Source organism: Copadichromis virginalis, linkage group LG17 (genome assembly GCF_057382275.1).
Source record: "Copadichromis virginalis isolate Kocher_CV1m ecotype Utaka linkage group LG17, C_Virginalis_male_GT1.1, whole genome shotgun sequence".
In the NCBI taxonomy this organism is placed as follows: domain Eukaryota; kingdom Metazoa; phylum Chordata; class Actinopteri; order Cichliformes; family Cichlidae; genus Copadichromis; species Copadichromis virginalis.
The window spans coordinates 21,868,407-21,891,645 of NC_140634.1; the positions used below are offsets into that span (position 1 = coordinate 21,868,407).

Genomic DNA, 23,239 nt, shown 5'->3' on the forward strand with positions numbered 1-23,239 from the left:
TAGATGAGCGAGCACAAATTGAGGAATGAATTGATAAAGTGTGTTAACAATGTCTATACGTACACTGAGTTATTCATTCATGTATACTTACAGGGGAGTGATCATTACACGTCTTTTACAACTGTCACCAAGTATAATGGCAACACATCACTTTAAAAGGCCATTCGCTGATGAGCAACTTCCTGAGTTAAAGAAAAGTCAAGCTTAGTTTCAAACATGTTTTCTAGCTAATGCCATCCAGTTCTTAATTTTCTTCAATGCATCTGTATTTCTCAGATTTCTGCCAAAAAGGGGGATAACAGAGTTTGAAGTGAGTGCGTGAACTCCACAGAATGTACTGTGGTAAAGAGCACTACACTGATCAGGTTTTCTAAAAATCCTAATCAGACTTGTTCCATTATTTTCACCAACGCCCTCTCATCAACTCATGGTTTGCCTTGTTATTTGGTGGAGCAACTCTGGCCTTAACCATTTAGCCCTTTTCAGAGTCACTCAGGTCTTTTTTGCTGCTTAATTTCTCTTCAATCCAACAAGCTGATTATATAAATTGACTATGTAGCTGATCCTTCACATGCTGCTAAATAATTACTCTCTAATAGTTCTCTGTTAGAGAACATTATTCCCTAGTTGTGTGCCAGTGTCAGCAGACAAAACTAGAGCTGACTAGTGATGAGTCACTAAGTACAGTTAACAACAGTTAATAAGTCATCCTAATTGACAAAGACAAAGAGACTTCTTTTGCTAGAATCTATTAGCAATTTTAGTGGTTCTGATTTTTACAAAATTGTTACAAACAAATAAAACATTGGAAATAAACAGTGCCCCAATTACTCCGGATACCGTGACAGCAGTTTCTAATGGAGCTACTTCCTGTAAAAATAGCTTCATTTCCTTTTTGAAAGCTGGTGGTCTAAGAAATGTGGGTTGGAGTTAAGATCACAGCAACTGTGTCCTACACGTAATTTATTATTAATGTTGTATATGTCTGTGATTCTGAGCATTTTTGATGATAATACACTCATTTTAAAATATTAGAGAGTGGCAGGTATTTCAAATTTCGCTTAGATAGGCTCTATTTAATCTTTTGGAAAGCTCAATCTGTGTGGACATTAGAAGGGATCACTAAAGGATGGCCACAGAGTACTAGACGTCTCTATCTTTATGCCACCACTTGGTATTAAAAAACCCCACCGTGCTAGTTACAATTTCTATGCTGATGATACACATTTACATTTCTTCTCTGACACCATGACCATTGCTGATAAGTGGAAGGGATCACCTTTCCCTATTAAATCGAGAAAAATAGTATTATCAGTGGTCAGAACTCATCTCGGGACGTCCTCGTCTCCTCTTATCTGTGTTTTTGTTGAAGAAAACCTCAGTTTTCAGATATTTTTCAAGCATGTTTTTATTTTTACTAGCCAGCAGCACTTGCTAGGTTCACTAATTCACTAACTCATATTTTTGTTCTTTGGGAGCTACATTTTCATTTTATAAGACAAAGTAATCAATTACAGGCACTATGAGCATCATTATGCATATGCATGACAACACATTCCAGTTAGACCAAAGTAGCAACGCTGTAAAAACTGTTTAGTAAATTGTATTTACAAACAACAACATCATCCACGTACATGTAACGTAATGCTGCTGTTCATTTTAAAATCAGTACACATATTATATATAATATGTGTACTGATAATTTCTATTATTTTATATTATTATTAAAAAAAAATTTCTTACCTCGCTCAACAAAAACAACAAACCAAATAGAAGAGAAAGGATTTACTGTTTTTAAAACTGAATCTAAATTAGAATTGTAAGTTTAATTGTCACTTTTAAGGATTGTAGGCTATCCACTCTTTATGCTGGTGACTCCTTGTTATTCCTTAAAATAACAAGGAGCCTTAAACCTGGCTTCATGTCTTAAAAGTGGCTAATTGTATGACAACCTGCCAGAATTGTTGCTCATCTTTTAATTGTATATGGAATCACTTTGATGCTTGTTCTGAAAAGCTCCAAATAAATACACGTGATTGTTACTATTGCATGTGGTATGACTAGACTTTACTTGGGGTACATGGGGAAATCTGTTTGTATTATTTATGTGTGCCATGTTCAATAAGCATATGCAAAAATGCCACGGCATAAGTGATTTCTTTTCAAAGCAAGAGTAACTAGAAGTCATATTTAGCACCACCTGTTGGCGCTATGTTTTCTGATTAAAACATGATTGGAAATGCTTTATTAGCTTACTATAACAGGATGAGTGCCATGCTTTCAAAAGGAAAGCACACTAAAGAAAGTGCCATTTACCAAAAACCTCAGCATCACCTTTCCCTTGCTGCTTAATTTTCTGTGGGGTGCTAATCAAGCGCCTGTCTCTGCTCATGAATTTAGAGGGAAACCTCAAGCATTTAAATGTGCATTTAATTGCGTTGGTTCTGGAAGCGTCGTTAAGTAAGAGCTGGGAAATACATTTCTTAATGCGACTTAGTGATGCCCGGCAAATCAAAGAACATCAAGCGAATTAATGAGGGTGAGCGGTGAGCACATTAAGAGTAGAGACGGAGCGCTTCCATAAACAAATACATATCTCTCAACTAGACAGCAGGGACAGAGGGATAATGTGGGAGACGTAATAAATAGACTTCCCTGTCTATAGGCACGGCACACTATCCATTCCAGCACAATGTTCCCCACTTTAATTGAGTAAATGCACACATGTAAACACATACACCTTTTCTTCTGCTATGTTTTTAAAAGGCCGACAGATGCTTCTTCAGCAGCAATCCTTTGCTCCTCAATAGAGCTGAAAAAGCTTCTAAAGAAGAAGAAGAAGAGCAGGCAGGAGGTGAGGGGTAGCGGCAGTGGTGGGGACGAAGCAGAGATGAAAAAGAGGAGAACCAGAAATATGAAACCTTCCTGGTTATTAAAAGCTGTCTTGCGAGGGCAGCGCTCCTGTCGTTAAGTACTCTTTCAATTATTAACGGAGCCGCCGCTTTCATCAGCTGGTTGGCGAATGCCAATACAGCCCCAACACACACTCCCACTGCTTGCTTTCTTCTCTTTTTTACTTGGCAACAGGCAAATACACACACACACACACACACACACACACACACACACACACACACACACACACACACACACACACACACACACACACACCAGGCATTCAGCGGTAATTGTTGGAGAGCTGGTGAGAGGACAGGTCAGGCAGTGAGAATGATTACATAAAACTGGATGTTTTGAGACTGTCTGAGAGCTCTGCAGCATGAACAGATGGCCACAGACAAAGAAAATAACTTTATCATCAAGAAGAAATTCAGAAATTACAGTCACTGAATTATTTTTTTTCAACCTGAGCGAGCCAGCCTCTGGGGGGAGCTGCAGGTATACACTGGTGGCCAACCAGCACTCAGGTCAGGCCCAATTTGGGGTATTTTTCTAAACTGTCAAGTGCCCGTCAAGCTTTGGCAATAAAGGAGAGGAGATAAGGAGAGAGATTTGAGATAGTTGGGATTGAGCTGTGGGCAATAAGAGGGAAGGAGGAAGCTTTTAGGGTGTTATCCAGGCTATCTGTTTGCAGCTCCAAATGTTCCTGTGCCTCTGATGAGACGGGCTCATATGACAGATTACCAGCACAAATGCTGCTCGAGGGAAAGCTGGCACAGGGGCAGAGCCAAACACAACACCAAAAGATATACAACTGTGTTCGCTCGAGTATGGTGCGAAAGGCCGCAGAATGATTTTCACGCCTGATGAAGGAACGAACGTTATAAGGTGTTTTAGGATCTCATCTTACACATTATCAGATACTAAAAATATTTGCCAAAACATTTTGTCATAATTTTCTCAGCTAAAATTCAAGAGTGGTCTTTGCTTAAAGAAAACTAAAAGGAAAAATGATCCGTCCATAAACATCTAAACCTCTAAGCCCCGCCCGCCTACTATACAAACCTTCTGTTTGACAGGGGCAGCCAAAGAAAGGACAACATGCTTAAAGGGGACAAGAGGGGACTTGGTACAGGATTAGTCTGAGATGTATGGGATTCAAAGGCATACTAGGTCATCTTTAACCACTTGCAGTGAAACATTTCCACTACACATTTACCAACTTGTTTTTAAGGGATAATCTTTAAGGTTTCAGTTACAGACAGACAGGATTAAACACGACAGAAATGCCTTTGCGGTGTGTGCGGTATGATTATTCCTTCGGTGAGAAAAAATGGGCAGATTAGGTTTTGTTGCTCTACTGTGGGTCTATTTTGGACTCTGTTTTGAAGTGATGCCCAGTCATTTTGCCTATTGAAAGTTAGCAGAGTAGGGAACGTTGGACTGATGGTGGGGGGAACACGGCTTATCGACCATGGCCGGGTGCGTTTCTACTCTGGAGATGGGACACAGGGCACTGGGGCGTGCTGACGAACATCCCCTGGGACTCCTGTCCAATTACAGCTCAAAATGAGCCAGGAGAGCAGCGAGATTGGGCTGGGCGCACCAAGGTGATGATGGAAGGAGGGAGGGGGCTGAGAAATGGAAAGTAAGGGGGCCAAGGATATGAGTAGCACTTGAAATTAATGGGGCAGGGTGGAACAGGACTCCCAAGAGCGAGTGCAGGGCCCGCTGATGACATGAACTTCACCCTCAAGCAGCCATTAGGGGGCGAGAGGTTCCAGTAATCTCAGAATTCAGAGGCTCAGAAGGTTCCCCAGATTTGATCACTGCTTCTGGGCTAAGCTGGTGTCGCGAGTGGCCTCAACGTGAAGCAGCAGCAAGTTAACTGTGCATGACACTATTAGAGTGAGTCAGACACCTCTGAAACCATGATCGCATAACTAAACTGGGAATTTTTGGTTGCAATCCAGATTTCATTCTGGCCCACATCACATAAAAACTGACAAATTGAAAAATTTCAGCAAAGATTTTAATAGAAGCTGGCGTTCAGAGGGCTTTCATTTGAAATGTCATATTTGGACGACTCTGCTCCGAGAGCTATTAAGCAGAAATGTGTTCGTCTATAAAAGAGCTCTTCTGTGTGTGATTGCCATTTAATAGCCGGCCATACGTTCATGCTCCAGTCTTGCTTTAATGTTGCAGCGCACTGGGGACTGTCAGCGAGCGAGGGGGGAGAAGAACCCAGGGCTTTGAAACATCTCATCCAAATTACCGTCATCTTCCAAAGCACAGTGTCGAGGGGAGGAGATGAAATGCTGTCATAATGTTACTGTGGTGGAGCTCATTGCCTTCGCATTCAGTGTGCATGGCCACAAGATATGACACAGACAAGACTAATAGCAGCAGGAGAATTACAACAATAAATCTACTTTTGATTACATATTCAGTGCTGATTTGATTAACATTTAAATAACGCCCTGATTTGATTCTAATTCTAATTCACGATGCCAACATTGCTTTTCAAAGGCTTCCTCAATGGCAAAAGATATCAGCTCGTATCACTTGCAATCCAAAAATAACCCGCTATCAGTTATATCCTCTCAGTAACAAAGTGGCACAGACAAGTGCTCTCTGTTTGACACACAAAGAAAACATGACTGTCACAGAGCTGAGAGAGGGAGACGGGAGGAGGGAGAGAGAGGGAGGAAGGGAGAGGTAGAGAGGCACATTTAAAGTTTTGCCAGGAGTCAGCGGTGCTTTTAATACATACAGTCACATCAATGGCACATTAAGAAAGTGTAACCACGGCAACAGACACCGGGATTATGTTAAACAGAAGCACACAAAAGACCTAAAGATGCTTTGTTTAAAACAGTGGCAATGGTTTGAAAAGAAAAAGATGAAAACAAAAAAGTAGCAAGTGAAGATAAAAAAATATATATATAAATATAGTGAAGGTTGAAAGGGCAGAATTTTCACCTCTTGATTATTTCATGAGTAGCTGTATTAATCACACTGGGAGGACATAAATATTCAATTCAATTCAATTTTTTTTAAATATAGTGCCAATTCACAACAACAGTCGCCTCAAGGCACTTTATACTGTAAGACAAAAAAAAGACACCAACATTTAAGTGAAGTACACGTGTTCTGGGGCAAAAATCGAACCTTTACAATCCCAATCCTCACATTTATTGATTAAAACTAGATATCTGGGCTTTATCAACTATTGGTTATAATTACAATCATTCAGTGAACTGACTTTCTCTACTTAAAAGTAGTATTTGGCTCATAATCATCATCCACAGGTCCTATTTTGAAGTCTTGTGATTAGTGCTCTCACAGATCACTTGGTTTCAAAAAACAAAATGTTACTGTTTCCTCATTAGCTAAATGTACAAATTTTGTAAGATAAGATAAATCATTAGCTATTGAGCATACCACATATAAGCTTCCTTTTATAAACACAGAATAAACGAGATTTACCAAACTGCGTCTGCAGACATATTAGCAAAGTGTTTACAGAGGTCAAGTTAGAAACCTTCATGACCTCTACTCATAGACTTCTTAGGCCCTTTTTAACTACAGGTTTTGCCCTCACTTTTGGGACCTAACGATGTCCATGTACTATATTATATTTTACTACATTAGGAGCAATTTATCCTTGTTAACAGCCGAGCTAACATTAGCTAAATGCTCATAATTATAGCCAAGCAATTTACTGGTGGTCTACCTGCTAACATGGACAAGTTGATAGACGTCCGATATAGCAGCTAACTACTCGAGGTGAAAGTTCCTTTTATAAAGATTTTCTATTCAGAAAACAGCTTTATTAGTTTACTATTGCCGGAAAAAATAGACTTACTTATTTTTAAGCTAACAGCATTGTAGCTACAGCAGAGCCAAGAGTGTTAGTGAGGCAAGGTGTTCGAAATTAAGAAAAAAGTTCACTACTCTTGATTCATCCCACGCCTTCACACATTAATCTATCCACAGGCTGTTAGAGGCCTAAGTAAATGTGGAAAGGTCTCATTTTTTCAGAGAGATTATATGCTGGCGATAAATATGTGTTTAAAACAAGAAAAATACTGTATGGTTGACTTTTAGATGACAAAACACATTTTATTTAATATATGTATACACAATATATCATAAAATGAAAAAAAATTCTAAAGGGAAAAGGTAACATTTCTATTTTATATTCATATCTGTTCTACACACAGACGCACACAGTATGAGGTGTAATATAATGACCAGGATGGCTCTGGGGCTCTTTCTTCAGTCATCTGACTGTGAGAATAACATTAGGCAACAGTCCACTCCAATAAAAACACGCAGTTTCTGCAGCTGCAGTAACAGTGTCTCGTTTCCTTTATCTCTCCTCCTCTTTACCATCAGCTCCCCCACCCTCACACCCCCATGACATTTCCATCTCCGTCCAATTTTTTGGTCTTCAAGAGCCAAATTCATCCAGGTCAAGCAAAACTAAGGCAGCTTGGTGCTCAGCAGCACAGTGCTTTAAAACGTGTTGCAGTGAAGTGAGTCAGTATTCTTCACTGAATAGTGCAGTGGGTGGACAACATAAAAAGAACAGAGACGTTCAGCTTCAGCCGTGTGGTTAGGTTTATTTTTAAAGCTGCACTTTGTAGCTTTGAGGTGTTTCTAATATTTGTCAAACCCTACATACAGCCAGTGAACTGAAGTTAAAGTTGTTGTAAAAATGTCTTGTTAAGGCCCATTAAATAATCAATGAGTTACCTCAGAGCCAACTGACTGCCAAAGATAACAATGTCATGTCCCCATAAGCTAGCCAATAATAGCACAGTTCCAACAGAAATCTGTCACAATGCAAAATGTTGCAATAGGAATGCTGTGTGCCCCCCCCCCCCCCCCAACTTCCTTTTTTCAGTTAGAAATGTCTTTTGATGATTGTGAATTTCTTGAAACTCCAACAGTGAGTTTTGAAAGCCTAAAATTTCCATTCTTGAAGTCCACAGAGCAAAGGGCTCCCAAACAGTCTTACTGCACCATGAAATTCTGCGGCTAAAACCACTGCCCTAATTCACAATAGACATATGTTGCAATAATATTCCAAATTAAAAATGGCATTTCTGTCTAAAGTTAGATAATTCATATCTAACATACCGTAAGTGTTTTAGTGCCACATGACACAAAAGCATTCTGCTGTGGCTGCATGGCAAAATGCTGTAAAATTGTGTGCAAAATAACGGGATTAACGACAACACTAGCAAACACTTTGATTTTAATCTGAGTCAGGTATAACACTGTTTTCATTTTCTCTTCATTTTGACCATTCGACATGAGAGCTTTGCAATTATCTCAGCAATAACAAGAACTCTTATATTAACATAAACATAAACCAATCAGCCAGAACGTTAAAATGTCTGACAAGTCTAGTGAAGAACATTAATTCCTTCACAAAAAGGTACCATTTTTCTTGGGTCCTGGTATTCAAGTGGTATTCCCCAATGGCAGTTGCCTCCCGCAGCAGGAAAGCGTACCCAGCTACTCGGAAACTGTGCTAGGAACCCAACAAATAGCCTGAGGCACTGACGTGGGATCACAGACTTTAAGGACCCAATATCTGGAGGTCTTCCCAAGGGACCCGCTCTAAAACAGAGTCAATGATAAGTCGAACTTGGAGAAAAAAGGTACGACTTGATGACAGAATAATTATAATAATAACAATTAGCAATTTCTGCTTATCCATTTGGGAAAAGGGTTTTACCTGACCTGAACATAATTTGGACGTAACTCAATAGGGATCCCAGTTAAAGTCTAAGATAGCAAGAAGGGGATGGATGTCTCGAGAATTCCAATGGCCCCCAAAATTGGAATCTAAATACTACTGGGCAAAGGTGAAAGACATTCCAGTCTTAAATTGTTGGTTGTACATGAATGTTTGTGAAGCTTATTGGGCAATTCAACGAAGATCCCTGCAGACATAGAACTGGAAACCTTGAAATGGCCTTAAATATTTGTGGAAGTATTTAAATAAAAGTTATCACTAAAACACAAAACATGAGGTAGAAATATATTTTAGTACATCCATCTGCTTTAAGCTCTTGACATCAATGGGGTCATAGTTGACCTGCCTACGGTTAGGGATGGGTTTTGTTTTATGCTAAAAAGGCAAGTTGCTTTTACATTTACCGTTTTCATTTGGATTTTCAAAACGGGCAAATATTCTATAAAAAGGGAAGAACCATTCACCAGAACCAGTCCCTACCCATAACTCTAGATGGGTTGCCAGTGACCTGGTAGGTGTTAAGAAGTTAAAGATGCAAAATTCAACCAGGTTTTCAACATGTTCAGTAGAATCTGTTAAATGGAGGGCTTCTTTCTTTTGCCCAGAGTATGGAGCAAATAGCCCCGGTGGTTACATCATATAAGATTCCTGCTATATGGACTCCACCCTGCAGTGCTGTTCCCTTTGCAACAGCATGTATGCCTGTGCATGAGATGTGTTCAATGGCATACATCGAATAAAATGTGTAAACGCCCAGTATCGTGTCTCTGCTCTGATTTACCTCCTTTATTAGAACCAAGTCCTGTGTCACCCTACCCGTGTCGGAGGTTTAAATGACAACTATGGTTCCTGTTTGGAAGCAGGAGAGGAAAACAAGTTTTTCTCTGCCTCCATCATGATTCGATGATTATTCAACAAAGCACTACTTATCTAAGGGCAAATTTGGCAGCTGGTGTGCCTTCGTAAACCTAAACAGTTTCAGTTGATAGTGATCATGACTGTGATTAAAGATGCCTGTCGAACCTCTGCAGTCAATCAAATGACTTCCTGTTCTGTTCAGACGGTTTTTATTTAATAAAAACAAAAACAAAACAAAAGCAATCCCCCGTCTCCATTTCCATTTCGTTTTTTTTCCCCTCTCGAGTTTTCTCTGTTTTTAATTCTCCTCTTGCCCCCCCCCTCCCCTTTTGCAGCACTCCAGGGTCACCATCTGCATGGCAACACTCGCAGCGTGACACTTCCATAACCCAGGAGGAGGAAAAGAAGCACAGAGCGTGGACCTCTCTCTTTTTCTCTCTTTTTCTATTCATAGGCCACCCGTAATTCATTAGCTCTCCCTCTCATCCTCTATATTTTCTCTCTGCAGTGTGACCGATGCAGGCTTCTGAAAGCTTGTTTGGATATTTTCTGGAATGAAGCTGCTGACAGTCAATTTTTTTTTTTGCGCTGCTATACAGCATGTTTTAAATTTAACCTTTCTCCATACTAAACCTCATTCATAAAAGGCAGTTTTTTGTGGGGGTTTTTAATGTGGGGCAATAGAAATTTCCCTTTGGGAACACTAAAGTACACTGCATTTCACACACCATGTAAACCAATATGTAATCATTCTGCTGCGTTTATTGGTTTATCATTAACTTTTAAAGTTAATTTTTCAAAATAAATGCCAAAGTAAATTGAGAACATATCCATCTACAAGACGAATAATGATTTCCTTTACAGATAGCCTCTGGTGTTGCACAGTTTCAGTCTGACCTATTGGCGTGACCCCTGCAAAACCAAACTCGCACTATGCTCGGTCAGTTTTGTTTTTGGCCTCTGGTTATGCGTTGTCTCTATTTTTTTACTTTTTCTTTTTCTTTTGCTTTGCTTCGCTTCAAGCATCCATCAGTCACACACACAAAGAGATTATCTCCTTTTTTCCTGATTTCCACCAGGCAGAGTGCCAATGTTTTTCTTTCCTTCACTGACTCTCACCTCTCAGCCCTCCTCCCCCTATTTTCCTCCCTCCCTCCCGCTCTCCTCTTCCAGCTTAGCTTTTCTTTTTGGTTGCGAGGGAAGGCTGTTTATTTATTCAGACAAGATCTATTCCCCCCCCCTCACCTCCCCCCATCCTCCAGTCTTTCTGTCTTTTTCCTTTCACTCCCTGATCACCTTCCTCTTTCCCCCCTGGTTATGTACTTGTAGAGTATCACTATGAGGGGGAGAAGGGGGGAGAAAAAAAGGGAGAGCGGGTGAAATCTGCCGTGGAGGTGGAAGAGAAATTTTTAAAAAGAGAATAAAAAAAGGAAGGATGTAAAAAGGAAAGGCGGAGGAGGGAGTGTGCTCTGTACTTCCTGTGTCTCTTAAGCCATACGGAATAAAGACAGTTGTATGTCAGTGGGGGAAACACTCATACTGGTTTAAAGCTTCTTTATGGGCCCAGCCACGGTGCACATGGCAGCAGTACCTTTGAGAATAAGACTATAACAAAGTACAGCAGTAAAATACAGCCAGAGGGAATGATTAGTGTACGTGTGCAAGAGAGAGAGAGAGAGAGTTGGCAATAGAAGGAGAGAATGAAAGAAAGACATGAAGAAAGAAAGCAATGCTCCAGGTGGTGCATTATTAAACAGATTTGTCACTTAGGGCCAGTGGTGTTAAGTGTGTGTGTGTGTGTGTGTGTGCGCGCGTGCATGTCCGAGGCAAAGAGCAGTTAAAGATATAAACATATATGGACTTAAAAAAACATGGAAATTTATCTTTTAAAAAGAAAAAAAAAAGTAAAAACGAAAAAGAAAAACGGTGGACAGACAAAAAACTAAGAAAAAGAAACGGACAGAAATGAAGAACAAAAGAAAGAAAAACAACAGCAAAAGGAAAAAACAGGAAGGAAGAAAATAAACGGCTTTGAATTTGTTCGACATTTTTGATTTACACATGCACGTTACCTCATACTCAGTGATTATATGGTGACTTTATGAACACACACACACACACACACACACACACACACACACACACACACACACACACACACACACACACACACACACACACACACACACACACACACTCAGGAGAACATGACATTGATTTAAATCAATTTATCCTCAGGCCTAACTTCTTCCTGACAAAACCCAAGCCTCCTCTTTGCCAAGGCTTCACCCTAAAATTTAAGCAGTTGTGCGACTGTGCTAAAAATGCGTGTCCCCACAACATGAGTAACACAAGTACAAACACACACAGTCATGTGAGGTGTGTGTTACAGTTGCGTTTTAAATCCCTGCGGCTGCTGTTGACTAAGCTGATCTTTGTTGCAGGGGGGAAAAAAGAAAAAGAAGCAGCTACTGCATATGCCGTGACAGGCAACAACACTTGTTTTAGTCAAAAATAACATTAAAGAGACAGACAATGTCCTCTGTGTGTGTGTGTGTGTGTGTGTGTAAGCCTGCGGTAGGTAATCTTACTTTTGGAAGAAATCAAACAAAACGAATGCTGAAGCCGACAACTGCAAAGGACAGGACGGGAACAGAGAGTCCATGCAAACACACACACACACACACACACACACACACACACACACACACACACACACACACACACACACACACACACACACTGTAGCCTGTGAGCACGCTGTTCAAAAGGCTGCAAATGATGCAGGGTTGCAACTGAAATATAAACTTCTAAAAGGCCAAAAAAAAGTGCTCAGGTTTTTGACTTTGATGGCAGGAGGAGGCGCGGGAACGACTCCCGAACACTTTGATATGCAGCACATTGTACAATTTGTGCATTTTATCCCTCCGTCTCCTCTGATACTCATACACAGAAACTGTACTTTAACAACAAATGCGCTGAAACTTCACATTCGCACACATTTATCCTCTTAACATTTCAGGATTTTACTGCCGAACCTAAAGAGATCTATTATTACTTCTAGTATAACTAACAGCTAAATCTATAGAATTTGTAATATAATACTCTCTGCAAATCAATTAAACCATCGCTGTCAAATAAATTCTAAATAGAGAAAAACAGTATTTATCACTGATGGGTAGCACAGTATCTTAATATATTATACTTAAGGAGCAGTGAGATCTGCGCTAATGCAAATCCCATATTGTGAAAAGCTGTATGTTTAAAATATCCCTTCATATCAGAGATGGAAAAGAATTACTGATATCCAACTCTTTATAAAATGCAGTCTTCTCCATAACAAACACCTGCCCTGGAGGAGTCTTGCCTCCTCGTTCCATTGTTATTCCCTCCTCTCTTTCCTAATTCCTAGTCTCTCCTGCTCCTCTGTAGCTTTTCTAGTCCTCTTCTCTCCCTCTGTCATCTTCCCTCTGTCTCTTTTGTGTTTTGTGACGCACTCTTTTTGCTCAGCTATATAATTATCTCTTGCTGATTCCAGGGGCTGGTTCGGAGAAACTCAGCCCTCCCTTTCATTCTCCTTCAGCCCGCCCCGTACGCCTCCGTCACTCAGACGCTGAGTGCTGTATTGTTCTTCTCCGCTACAAAGGCTTGACAGACAGCTGTGAGACACAGAGAGTGGATTCTGAGTCTGCCCCGCATCCCACCGACCCTCCCGTCTGCTGCCATCACTTTCATTTAAACTTGTCACTTTTCCTTGTATCAGTGTGATGGTTGGAGTGCATCGTTAGGCACGCGCACACACACGAATTAGAAAAAAGTCTAGACAGCAGTATTTAATGAGCAAACACACGGTGCATTTTAAACAAATGGTGACTAAACTTTTTTTTTCTTTTTTTTAAATTTGCCCTCTCTCATTAATATCACTCGTCCCGCATCTGACTTCCATCCCTCCTTCAAATCGAACAAGCCTCAGCGCCACCTGAGGAGCTGCAGTGCTCGCCGGAACCTTTCGAGGTCTTTCCTCTGAGCTGATCTTTGTCAGAAGCCGAGGCGAACGCCTTGAAGACAGCTTGTTAGGATTCCACATGAGCGAATCCGTGTCATTATTCAACATGCATCAAATGCAACCGTAAACACTGGGGTTTGGGGAGCAAATCGGAGCAGAAGCTTCCCTCGTCTCAATGGAAAAATTTCAAAGACGATTAAATAAGCCAACAAACGCAGCGATGGAAAGATAGGGAGGGAGATGGCTGGAAGGAGTTCAGCCCGATTTTGTATTTTGATTCAGATTCCAACATCAGCAAATTAGCTGAAGTGATGCCTGCCTCAATGAGCATAATGACTTCGGTGTCCCGTGACAAGCTTTTCTCCACCACAAAAAAGGATGAAATTCTGAGGTAAACGCTGGAAAACTTGCTTGAATTTAAAAGATAAAGATACGTCCTATCTGCTGCTGGAAATATCAGAGGGCGCCTTTCCCCAGAAAAAACGGTTTTCGCTCTAACCCTTCAGTTAAAACCAGTGTAATCCTGAACGTAGGAAAGGTCCAACGTCCAGATAAAGCAGCAATACACACTCTCTCATGCCGCAGTCACACACACTATCAGAGGGGATTTAAAGATTCAAGCAGTGGTCTTGGTAATTAGGCAGATGGATTTGCGCCTCTCCTCGCAGTCTGGCGGGATATAAAGCGACACATAATGCAAGCGGACAAACTCTTTAAGTGGATTAATTAAAACCAACACTGCGGGGTCAAAGGTCAAGCCCCCTTTCTCTGTCAACCTCCCGTACTCTCGCCTTCCAGCCTCCCTCGGAGCGCACTCGGACTGCGGGACCTGCATACGGATTTAAATGAGTGGATGAAAAAGGTCCCCGATGAGACGGAGCAGTGAAGGAATGATGGTGGAGTTTTCTGGGTTTATTTTCGGTTTGAGGCTTTAACATGAAGCCTCGTTTTCATATTTGTGCTGAATACACATGCTCGCTTTGCAACTTAACCCCTAGTTTGGCTGATTTATCTTTAACTTCCCGTCTCTGAATATGCGGCAATTTTTCATCCGCGTGGTAATAGAATAAAAACCTGAGCTCCCACTTTCCCCTCCCTAATTGAATACAGAGCACACCTCGTCTTTGACATGCGTGTGCGTGTGTGTGTGTGTGGTAGCTGGATGCAATCAGATGGAATTAATATGCATGCTGTTTCTCATTATGGAATAACTCAACTACACTTCAGATATGTGACGTGCACTGTGAGAGGCACGGGCTGATTTTCCAACCTCCATCCGTGATTCTCGAGCAGGAACAGAACTGTGTGACTGAATTCAGAGGAGCAGACACGCCCTGCTGATGATCGCACGCGTGAACACACATTTGTCACTTGCATTAACTTCATATTGCATTTAAACTAAAATCAGACTCGGCAGCAGCCGCATTAATCAGCCAATTCTGCTAATATGCATATGATGCTGCCTAATTGTGTTTCAGCAGTGAGATCTTTCTCATGTGTTTGGCTAGTTTGCTGTAACAAAATCTTTGAAACGACATTTATTGTTTTGGTTTTTGTTATTTGGCTTCTTAAATATTAACCGAGGATCGCTCAGTCGTCACTCAGACAGAAATTGGGGTTTTAGCCTTGTGCTAAATTTTTAGGAAATGATATCCAAGTAAGCGCTCCTTATCACTTCCCTTTGTTTGAAGCAAAACACACACGTGCCGTCTTCACACTGCTGTGGTTACGGTATGAAGCGTGCGTGTCTGAGCGTGACGGAGGTGAGTCTCATTAGGGAGAAAACAGCGGCGAGAACGCTGCCGAGGTGCTTCATTATGGTAGACGATTGAGAAGTGCTTGTTTGTGTGTGTGTGTGTGTGTGTGTGTGTGTGTGTGTGTGTGTGTGTGTGTGTGCGTGCGTGCGTGAAGGACTGGCGGATGTAACTGTGCGTGTGTGTATGACTGTGACCCCGAGAGAGTGTGAGCGTCGGGCCCGGCGATAAGCTGGTCTTTATTAAGATGCATCGTCTTTGGAGAGAGGGACAGCTGCTCTTGCCTCTAATCTGGAAGAACAAAGGTTTAATAAAGAGAGAAGACAAGAGCCAGAGGGGAGGTAAATACTCCCGTCTCTTCTTGCTGTCCTTCCTCACACCATTTCCCTCTGCCTGCCTTTTCCTTGTTTCTCTTACACCGACTGATCCAACGCCAGCTAAACTAAACTGGTGCAGAGATTACTGTGCACAAGTTCGCCCATTTGAATCCCAAAACTTTCACCTTCTCGCTGACCTTTGGCTTCCCACCTGTTGAGCCAAAATGGCCGCTATGAGGCCAATATGCCGGTGGCTAAAACAAGCTAAAAGCGTCTTTTTTTTTATGCTGCCACGAGAAGTGTCCCAGTTAAGCAAACAGTCTGAAAGGAGAGGAAGAGCGTGTCCATAGAGAAAGTGTCTGCTGTGGCTATTTCTGAGCAAGTATGAGTCTGTGCGCCAGGTCAACTGCATGCCCTATTTCTCAGCCTGAATGGTCATCACCGCCTGTTTGGAAATGACATCACTTGCCCCCCCCTCCCAGTCCGTCAGCAGTTCACCGAAATATGCCTGCTCTACATTGCTCCGCTCATTTTCTATTTTGGATTTGTGGATTATGGTGGTGGGATGGAAGAGGTGGTGTGGGTGAGGGGATAAAAAAAAGATAAAAGAGAGGAGAGGCAGCATTAAAAGAATAATTTGAGGGTCCTGAAGGTTCTGTCTCCTCTCCTAGTCTCTAAAATAGAATCTGTGATAGTCCCGGCTGCTACCACCGACTCTGTCGAGGGAATAATGACTTATTTATCAAATGGCTGAAATATTCAGGGACAAGGCCTTTTAAATTTCAGCATTTAAATTCATAGGCTTTTTCTGCTGAGATGCTTAATGACAGTGAATGTATTCAGTGTGATTTGCAGGTCCGAGACAGAGCCTAGTGTCCTGCCTATGAGCCTAATAGGTGTTTGACAGAAAAGGGGAGAGAGGGTTGCGTTTAAGGGCAAGGGAAGCCAAGAGAAGTTTAACCTTTGACCTCACGTGAGGCTCAAGTGTGTATCGTGGACCGCCTTCCGTGCCAAGAAGTAAACGGGCTGTGTTGCTGAAAACATGTTTTGCAGCAGTAGAGATAAAATTTAATGTTGTCTAAAGCGCGCTGGAGCAGGCAGGCAATCAGCCATGAGTAAATGTTTCAAGATAAATTCCTAGAGGGGTATACTATTTTTTCTGGCAAAGCGCGAGACTCCTCAGCGTTCGGAGGGACCACATCAGCAAGGGGGGGCGGGGGCAAGGGAGGGGTGATAAATGGGTGTTATTCTTACTTCTAGGATGAAATGGAGGAAAGTTTGGGGATGACGGCTGGTGATGAAGCGCCGCGCGGGGCAGCAGCGGAGGTTAATGAGATGTACGTGGACACACGGCAGCTCGTACGCATCAGCCTCATGACAGAGCGCAGCAGAGGAGGAAGAGGAGCTCAGAAAGTGGCAAGAGCTCCGTATTCGCGGCACATTAAAGCCAAACGGCGCAAAGCGTGCGTAATTACGCACCGCAGCGCCACTGCCATGGTGAGAAGGCGGCGACCTCCCGCCTGCGCTGCGTCCCACCCTCATTCTCTCCAGAAAAAAAGAAAGAAAGAAAAGCAAAGAAAGACACACACCGCACTCCTGTCTCCGTTTCCCCTCTCTGCTAGCGGACTGTCGAGGCTGTGGAGAAACTGGCCGGGCGCTTACCTTAACACGTTCCAGCTTTTCAGAGGGTCCAGGTCTGAAATTATAGAAACCATGGTCGACTGGCTGGGCAGCACCGGGAGAGGGAGGGGGTGCGGCTGAAAAAGATCGAAAGAAAAAGCGGCGCTAAGGCTGTAAACTCCGTCAGCGAATGACAGCGATTGCTCGGATGCAACCCGTCCTGGTTGTTCAGTGGGTGATGAGCGCTGTCACAGCTCTCTCTCTCGTTCTCGCTCTCTCTTTCTCTCTCTCTCTCTCTCGCTCTCTCTCTCCGCCCCCTCCTGTACAAAGCCTGCGCTCTGCAGACGCGTCTCCCGAGCTTCCTCGGGTTCCTCTCTCGCAGACAGGCGGGCTTCTGCTGGAAATGCTGGAGATGTACAGCAGAGGAGGGTAAATCCTACCTGAGAAACTCATTTATTCATTTTCATCTTCAAACAGTACACAAGGACAAGCTGGAGTTTATACACCTCATTTTCACTGTCAAGTGTTCTCACTGAAAACTACTTTTTGGTGTTAAACCTCTGAGGATGGATTTTATATCGATGGGAACGACGTGTTCAATTTTACTTGCTTGAGTTTTTATGAGGCAAATATGAGAGAAATAACCTGCTGTTTTCACTGAGAACCAGTTAGATCATCAAAAGAAAAGAAAGAAGCAAAGAAAACACTTTATGCAAGAATAACATATCACAGTTTAACACGTCTGGATATTCCTGCTATAACTGCACGGGACACTTATCAAACCTGAAATTATAGAAAGGCCATTAAATTAACTATATTTGCCAATTTTTACTTGATCATTTTTAATGTTAGAGAGATAAAGAAACAACGTGTGGTTTGATGCATTATCCATAGAGAATTGTTGGGTGAAATGTTGCAATGAAGTATTCGACACAAGCCTGCAAAGCATGGCTGCGATGATCTCTGCACACTCCTGTGAGCACTGACTTCCTGTCTGACACCACCACATCCTGTTGATAACTGTTTTTTCTCTTTTTTTCGCTACCCCTCCCCTCCACTTGACATGGCAGCAGATGCGTCATCTATGGCAAAGACTGACAAGGCAATGGCCAAGTCCCACCTCTTCTGGGCTCCTATCTGTTTGCTCATTGGGGGGAAGAGAGAAAAAAAACAGATGAGATCTGAAGGGACAAAAAAAAGAAGAAGACGAAGAGACAGAAGTGTTTCAGATAATGGTCTGGGACAACAGAACAGAGTGAGACTGAAAGTCTGCAAAAACTACTGTAGCTCCTGCACAAGCTGTTTGTTTTCTTCAGGTTCATGATATTTGTCACACAACAGTCACTTTGACAGGAAACTGCCACCATTTAATTTTAGATTGTTTAAAAAAACCTTTGAATGAGACATTTCTTTCAGTTTAATCAGCTTTTTAAAAAACCCTTTTAGTTGTCCAACAAGACTGTTTAAACCTTCTGTAATCAGATGGGATCCATCATCTAAAGTTGAAGCCCCTTCACCCCCCAAGTTCCTAAAATTGAGGTCGTAAGGTTTCCCGTCGTAATAATGAACTAGGAGGTAATTTCCAGAGCACAAATACTAATTTACATGCAAGCAAACAAGGAATTGAAGGTTGGAGTCGAGTACATTGTAGGTAAGACATAACAGTAATGCAATGCTACAGCCCGGTGCTCTCAGCATCAGCAGCCATACTGCACTGGCTTTAAATAGACTCAATTGGACATCTGCTTCACAGAGGAAGGAGAGGAGGAGGATGGAGAGAGCTGACAGCATCGCGCTCCTTTTCCTCTGTCTCTATTTCTGTCGCGTACTCATATAGAAACTGATGCTCGCACACAGCAGACACAGCATAGTTCTCCATTTCTGCATGGAAATCACGTCGGCAAGCACCATATTTACCAGAGTGGCCGTTGGTGTCGTTGTCAATGCCTGCATAACATTGACTGTTGAATTTAAATAATTGAATTTACAATTCTTTAAAGCTTATTTCAAACGTTTCTGGTGATGACATGATAGCCAAGTGGTCTGGGTGCATAGGCCTTGAGCAGCAAATCTCTGGCTTACGTTAGTCTCCTCCTTTGCCCGTCAGTTTCCTGTTTCTCTCTCTCTCTGTCAGCTTTTGCTATCAAGTCAAAGTCTGAAATGCCAAAAAGAAAAATGCAAGTTTGACTTTGAGTTTCCACATTTTCTTTCTTTGTAAAGCTTAAAAAAAACCCCAAACAAACAAACAAAAAACACCTTATGTCTGTGTGTTTACTACTCTAATACAATCGATTGATTTGTGAACTTCATTATGAGCCATGAGAGCCATTATTTCCTTTCAGTTTTGTTTTGATAAAATACAATTGCTGTTACAAAAAATTAAATTGGTGATCATTAAAAGAAATGTTTCGCTTTCAAAAAACTCAGTTCTGCCTGGGTGACTTTGGTCAAAAGAGGGTTATCATTTCCAGCTGCTGTGATTTAAGTTTAATGAAACTAATCAGCCCCATAATGTACAAGTTACATTTTTAGAATACCAGATTCTCTCCTGTTATTTTGTTGAAAAACATAGCAGACATTATACTAATCCTCCACCAATAACACAATTTTCCCATTAATACCGGTCTTTTTTGTGGACATGGAGATCTTGTTGGTTAATAATGACAACTTAAAAAGAATGTGGGAGATTGATATTGGGGTCGCAGCAAAGTCACTTCCAGCACTCCTGGTTTAAGCGGCAAAATTACTTTGATTAAAGTTAGTTAATTTCAAGAAATTCAGATAAAAAACTGAGAAAAGCCTGCAAGCTATATCAGGTCAACAACTTGTGTTGCATTAACATGCCTTAGGCCTCGGTGACTTAGGCCCAGAGACTGATTGGAAACCCCCTGGCAACCTTTAGTTGCTAGGCAAAAATGTGTATTCCCTGACCAGCTGAAAAGTGGTTACTTGAAGCTGTTGCTCCTGTTGCTGGGTGAAATTGGTTGCAAAGAGGGTCCATCTATCCATCCATGTTTTTCTGCTTAATTGTGGCCGGAGCTTAACCAGAGAAGTCCAGACCTCCCTCTCCCACGCCACCTCCTCCAGCTTTTCCAAGCTGTTCCCAAACCAACCGAGAGATATAATCTCTCCAGCATGTCCTGGGCCTGACCCGGGGCCTCCTCCCGGTGGGACATTCCCAGAACACCTCACCCAGGAGGTGCCCAGGAGCCATTCTTGTCAGACACTCGCACCACCTCAACTGACTCCTTTCAATGTGGAGGAGTAGCGGCTCTACTCTGAGCTCTTCCCAGATAGCTGAGCTCCCCACCCTCTCTCTGTGGCCAAGGCACCACCCAGAGCTCATGACCGTGCGTGAGGATAAGGTCATAGACTGACTGGTAAATCGGGAGGTTTGCTTTTACGTTCAGCTCTCTCTTTACCACAATTGACTGGTACAGCATCACCATCACTGGTGCCGCAGCACCAATCCCCCTTTTGATCTCTCACTCCTCTCTCCCCGCACTTATGAACAACACCCTGAGATACTTAAACTCCTCCACTTGGGCAGTGACTCGTCCCTGACCCGGAGTGGGCATGCCACCCTTTTCCGGCAGAGGACCATGGCCTCTCACATGTAGGTGCTGATTCTTATTCTCGCTTACTTGGGGTTTTTCACTCATTACTCCCCAATCTATGAATATTAACGATGTGGAGAGTGGCAAAGAAGTAATCAATTAAAATGTGAGTGTCCTGCTCGAACCAAAGTTGCATAAAACTAATTCCTCTTTAGTCCTTATGCTATAACTAAAGACCGGTATGCCCGAGTTTTCCTGTATTCTCTCAGGTGTAGGCCAATGTACCTGGGCTGGAAAAGATCACAGTTTGGGGTTAAACAGAGAACCTTCATTCTGATAATAAAAGTAACATCTACCCTCCACTCTATGTAGACTCTGTGACTATGGAAACCTTTTCATTATGCTACTGTATGCCTGCTAGCGTCATATAATACATTTTTTGATTTGTGACAGAAGGATAGCAGCAACAGTGAAAGGGAAGGTTTACAAGATGGTAGTGAGACCTGCTGGAGGCTGAGCTGGAGCTGAAGATGTTATGGTTTTTACTGGGAGTGAGCAGGATGGGATTAGAAATGAGTACATCATAGGGACAGCTCAGGCTCAGGGTTTTAGGGACAAAGGCGTGGCTGAGATGGTTTGGACAATCACAGAAGACGGAGCGTGGATATGCTGGACAAGGGATGTTGAAGATGGAGCTGCCAGTTGGGAGGAAAAGAGGGAGACCACGGAGAAGATTCATGGATGTAGTGACGAAGGATATGCAGAGGATTGGTGTGGCAAAAGAGGATGCTAAGGATAAGAAGAAGAATCGATTTGAATTTTTAAATTAAAACGAACGAAAGCTTCATGTAGTTTGTAGGCCTGTAACAGAAGATGTTCTTCTGACATTTGTAGCAGTCGGTTTTAAAGGTGATACATCTGCGCAGCATATGATAAGTAACTGACGCTGCTTAAGGAGGTAAGCATTTATCATTAGGCTGAGGCTTACATCTGTCTCTCACATCCTTACTGGCAGGAGCTAGCAACGGAGGGAAGCTATGAGACATGTCAGCATAATGAAAAGGACCCCGGGTCACATAACTTATCCTTTGCTCTCATCATAATTACTATCACCAGTAGTAGGCACTCTAACAGTGAAGCTCTCGGATGTACTGGGCTGCAAGCACACACATCCTGTAGACGTGTTCTTTTTTTAAATATCATAACAGCCTCCTCACCACGGCAAAACAGGTGAGTCAGGAAAGTGTGAGAAAGGTGCAGCAGCACAGCACAAACCAGAATTCACACTCATGTACCGCAGCTCTGTGAACAAGGTATGCAAATGATTACAGTCAGCTGCCTGCGTGTGAAAAGACACCCGCACTGTCACCGCCCGTTTGAACTCACTGATCCCATTATTCAGAAAGCGATAGAGAAAAAACCAAACCTGCGGACTCTTACTGGCACACACGCACAGTCAGGTATTTACACACATGTTTCCAATACTACAAAACCACATGTTCGCAGACGGAGCCAAAACAATATCAGCGTGATAAACACATTGTATTTCACCGAGCTTCTTTATTCAACAAAAGAACAACAACAATAAAACGGGCAGATTTTTGGACAAGCCTTGGGGTTTATGTCATCATTCATATGTGATGTGCATTTCAAATCGAAACAAAGTGAGTGTATCTTAAAGCCACCCACTGAATACAGATTCACATTTTACCTCAATCCACTTAAAAAAAAAAATGCGAGGAGAAGAGAGAAAAAATAAGCAGCAGAGAGGATGTGGATGAAATAAGTATGGGGGGATTATTTCATAAACGACAGAATTTTCTTTTCTGTGTAAGTCATTTGATCCTGTCAAATATGCCTAAAGCCATACGCCCACGTGCTCATTGTCTGAAAAATGCTTCGTTTATGAGAACCCCCCACCCCCCCTTCAAACAATGAGTGGAGCGCTTGGCTGCTCGGCTCCGCATCAGCCACGGCGTTCAGAGAAACCAGGAGAAGGCAAATGAGATTTAAATCGGGGGACGCAAAGTGGCACACACACGCCCAGGAGAACGGCCCAGTGAGCCTGTTTGTTTGTTTGTCCCACGCTGCAATCAGTGTTCTAAATTGCAGTAGGCCTACGTGTGCTGTGTTTACATACAGGATAGCGAGCATAGATGCAGAACAAACAGACTGGCTCCTTTTCTTCCATCTGGACCCTTTCTATCTCTAACATCATCTCAACTAATCTCCATTTAAATGCTGCACTTTACACACACACTCACCGGGACTTTTATTTATTTATTTTTTAAGCTTCCCGTGCACCATATGTGTTATTCCAGCACAGTCTCGTGTTTGGGAAGTAGTGATAAATGTAATCCGTTTGTTTGTGCGCATGGCCACAAACCACCTTTTTTTCCACTGCAGTCAGCATGAGTTGAAATGAATGTAACTCAGTTAGAGGCACACTTTGTGTT

The 23,239-nt window shown here is 42.3% G+C and overlaps 1 protein-coding gene across 18 annotated transcripts in view; it reads right to left on the bottom strand.

The window, feature by feature from the left end:
* The window catches only part of celf2 (cugbp, Elav-like family member 2), a 236,154-nt gene extending 218,597 nt beyond the window's left edge, over positions 1 to 17,557 (bottom strand). For 8 of the 18 annotated variants that reach the window (XM_085437522.1, XM_085437519.1, XM_085437524.1 and 5 more), the window contains exon 1: positions 17,269 to 17,556. In XM_085437522.1, coding sequence (XP_085293648.1) covers positions 17,269 to 17,321 — 53 coding nt within the window. In that variant the 5' untranslated portion in view covers positions 17,322 to 17,556. Of the gene's footprint in view, positions 1 to 17,268 lie in introns of all 18 variants that reach the window. The other 10 variants (XM_085437525.1, XM_085437516.1, XM_085437511.1 and 7 more) reach the window with 2 other exon arrangements.
* Positions 17,558 to 23,239: the final 5,682 nt, after the last annotated feature.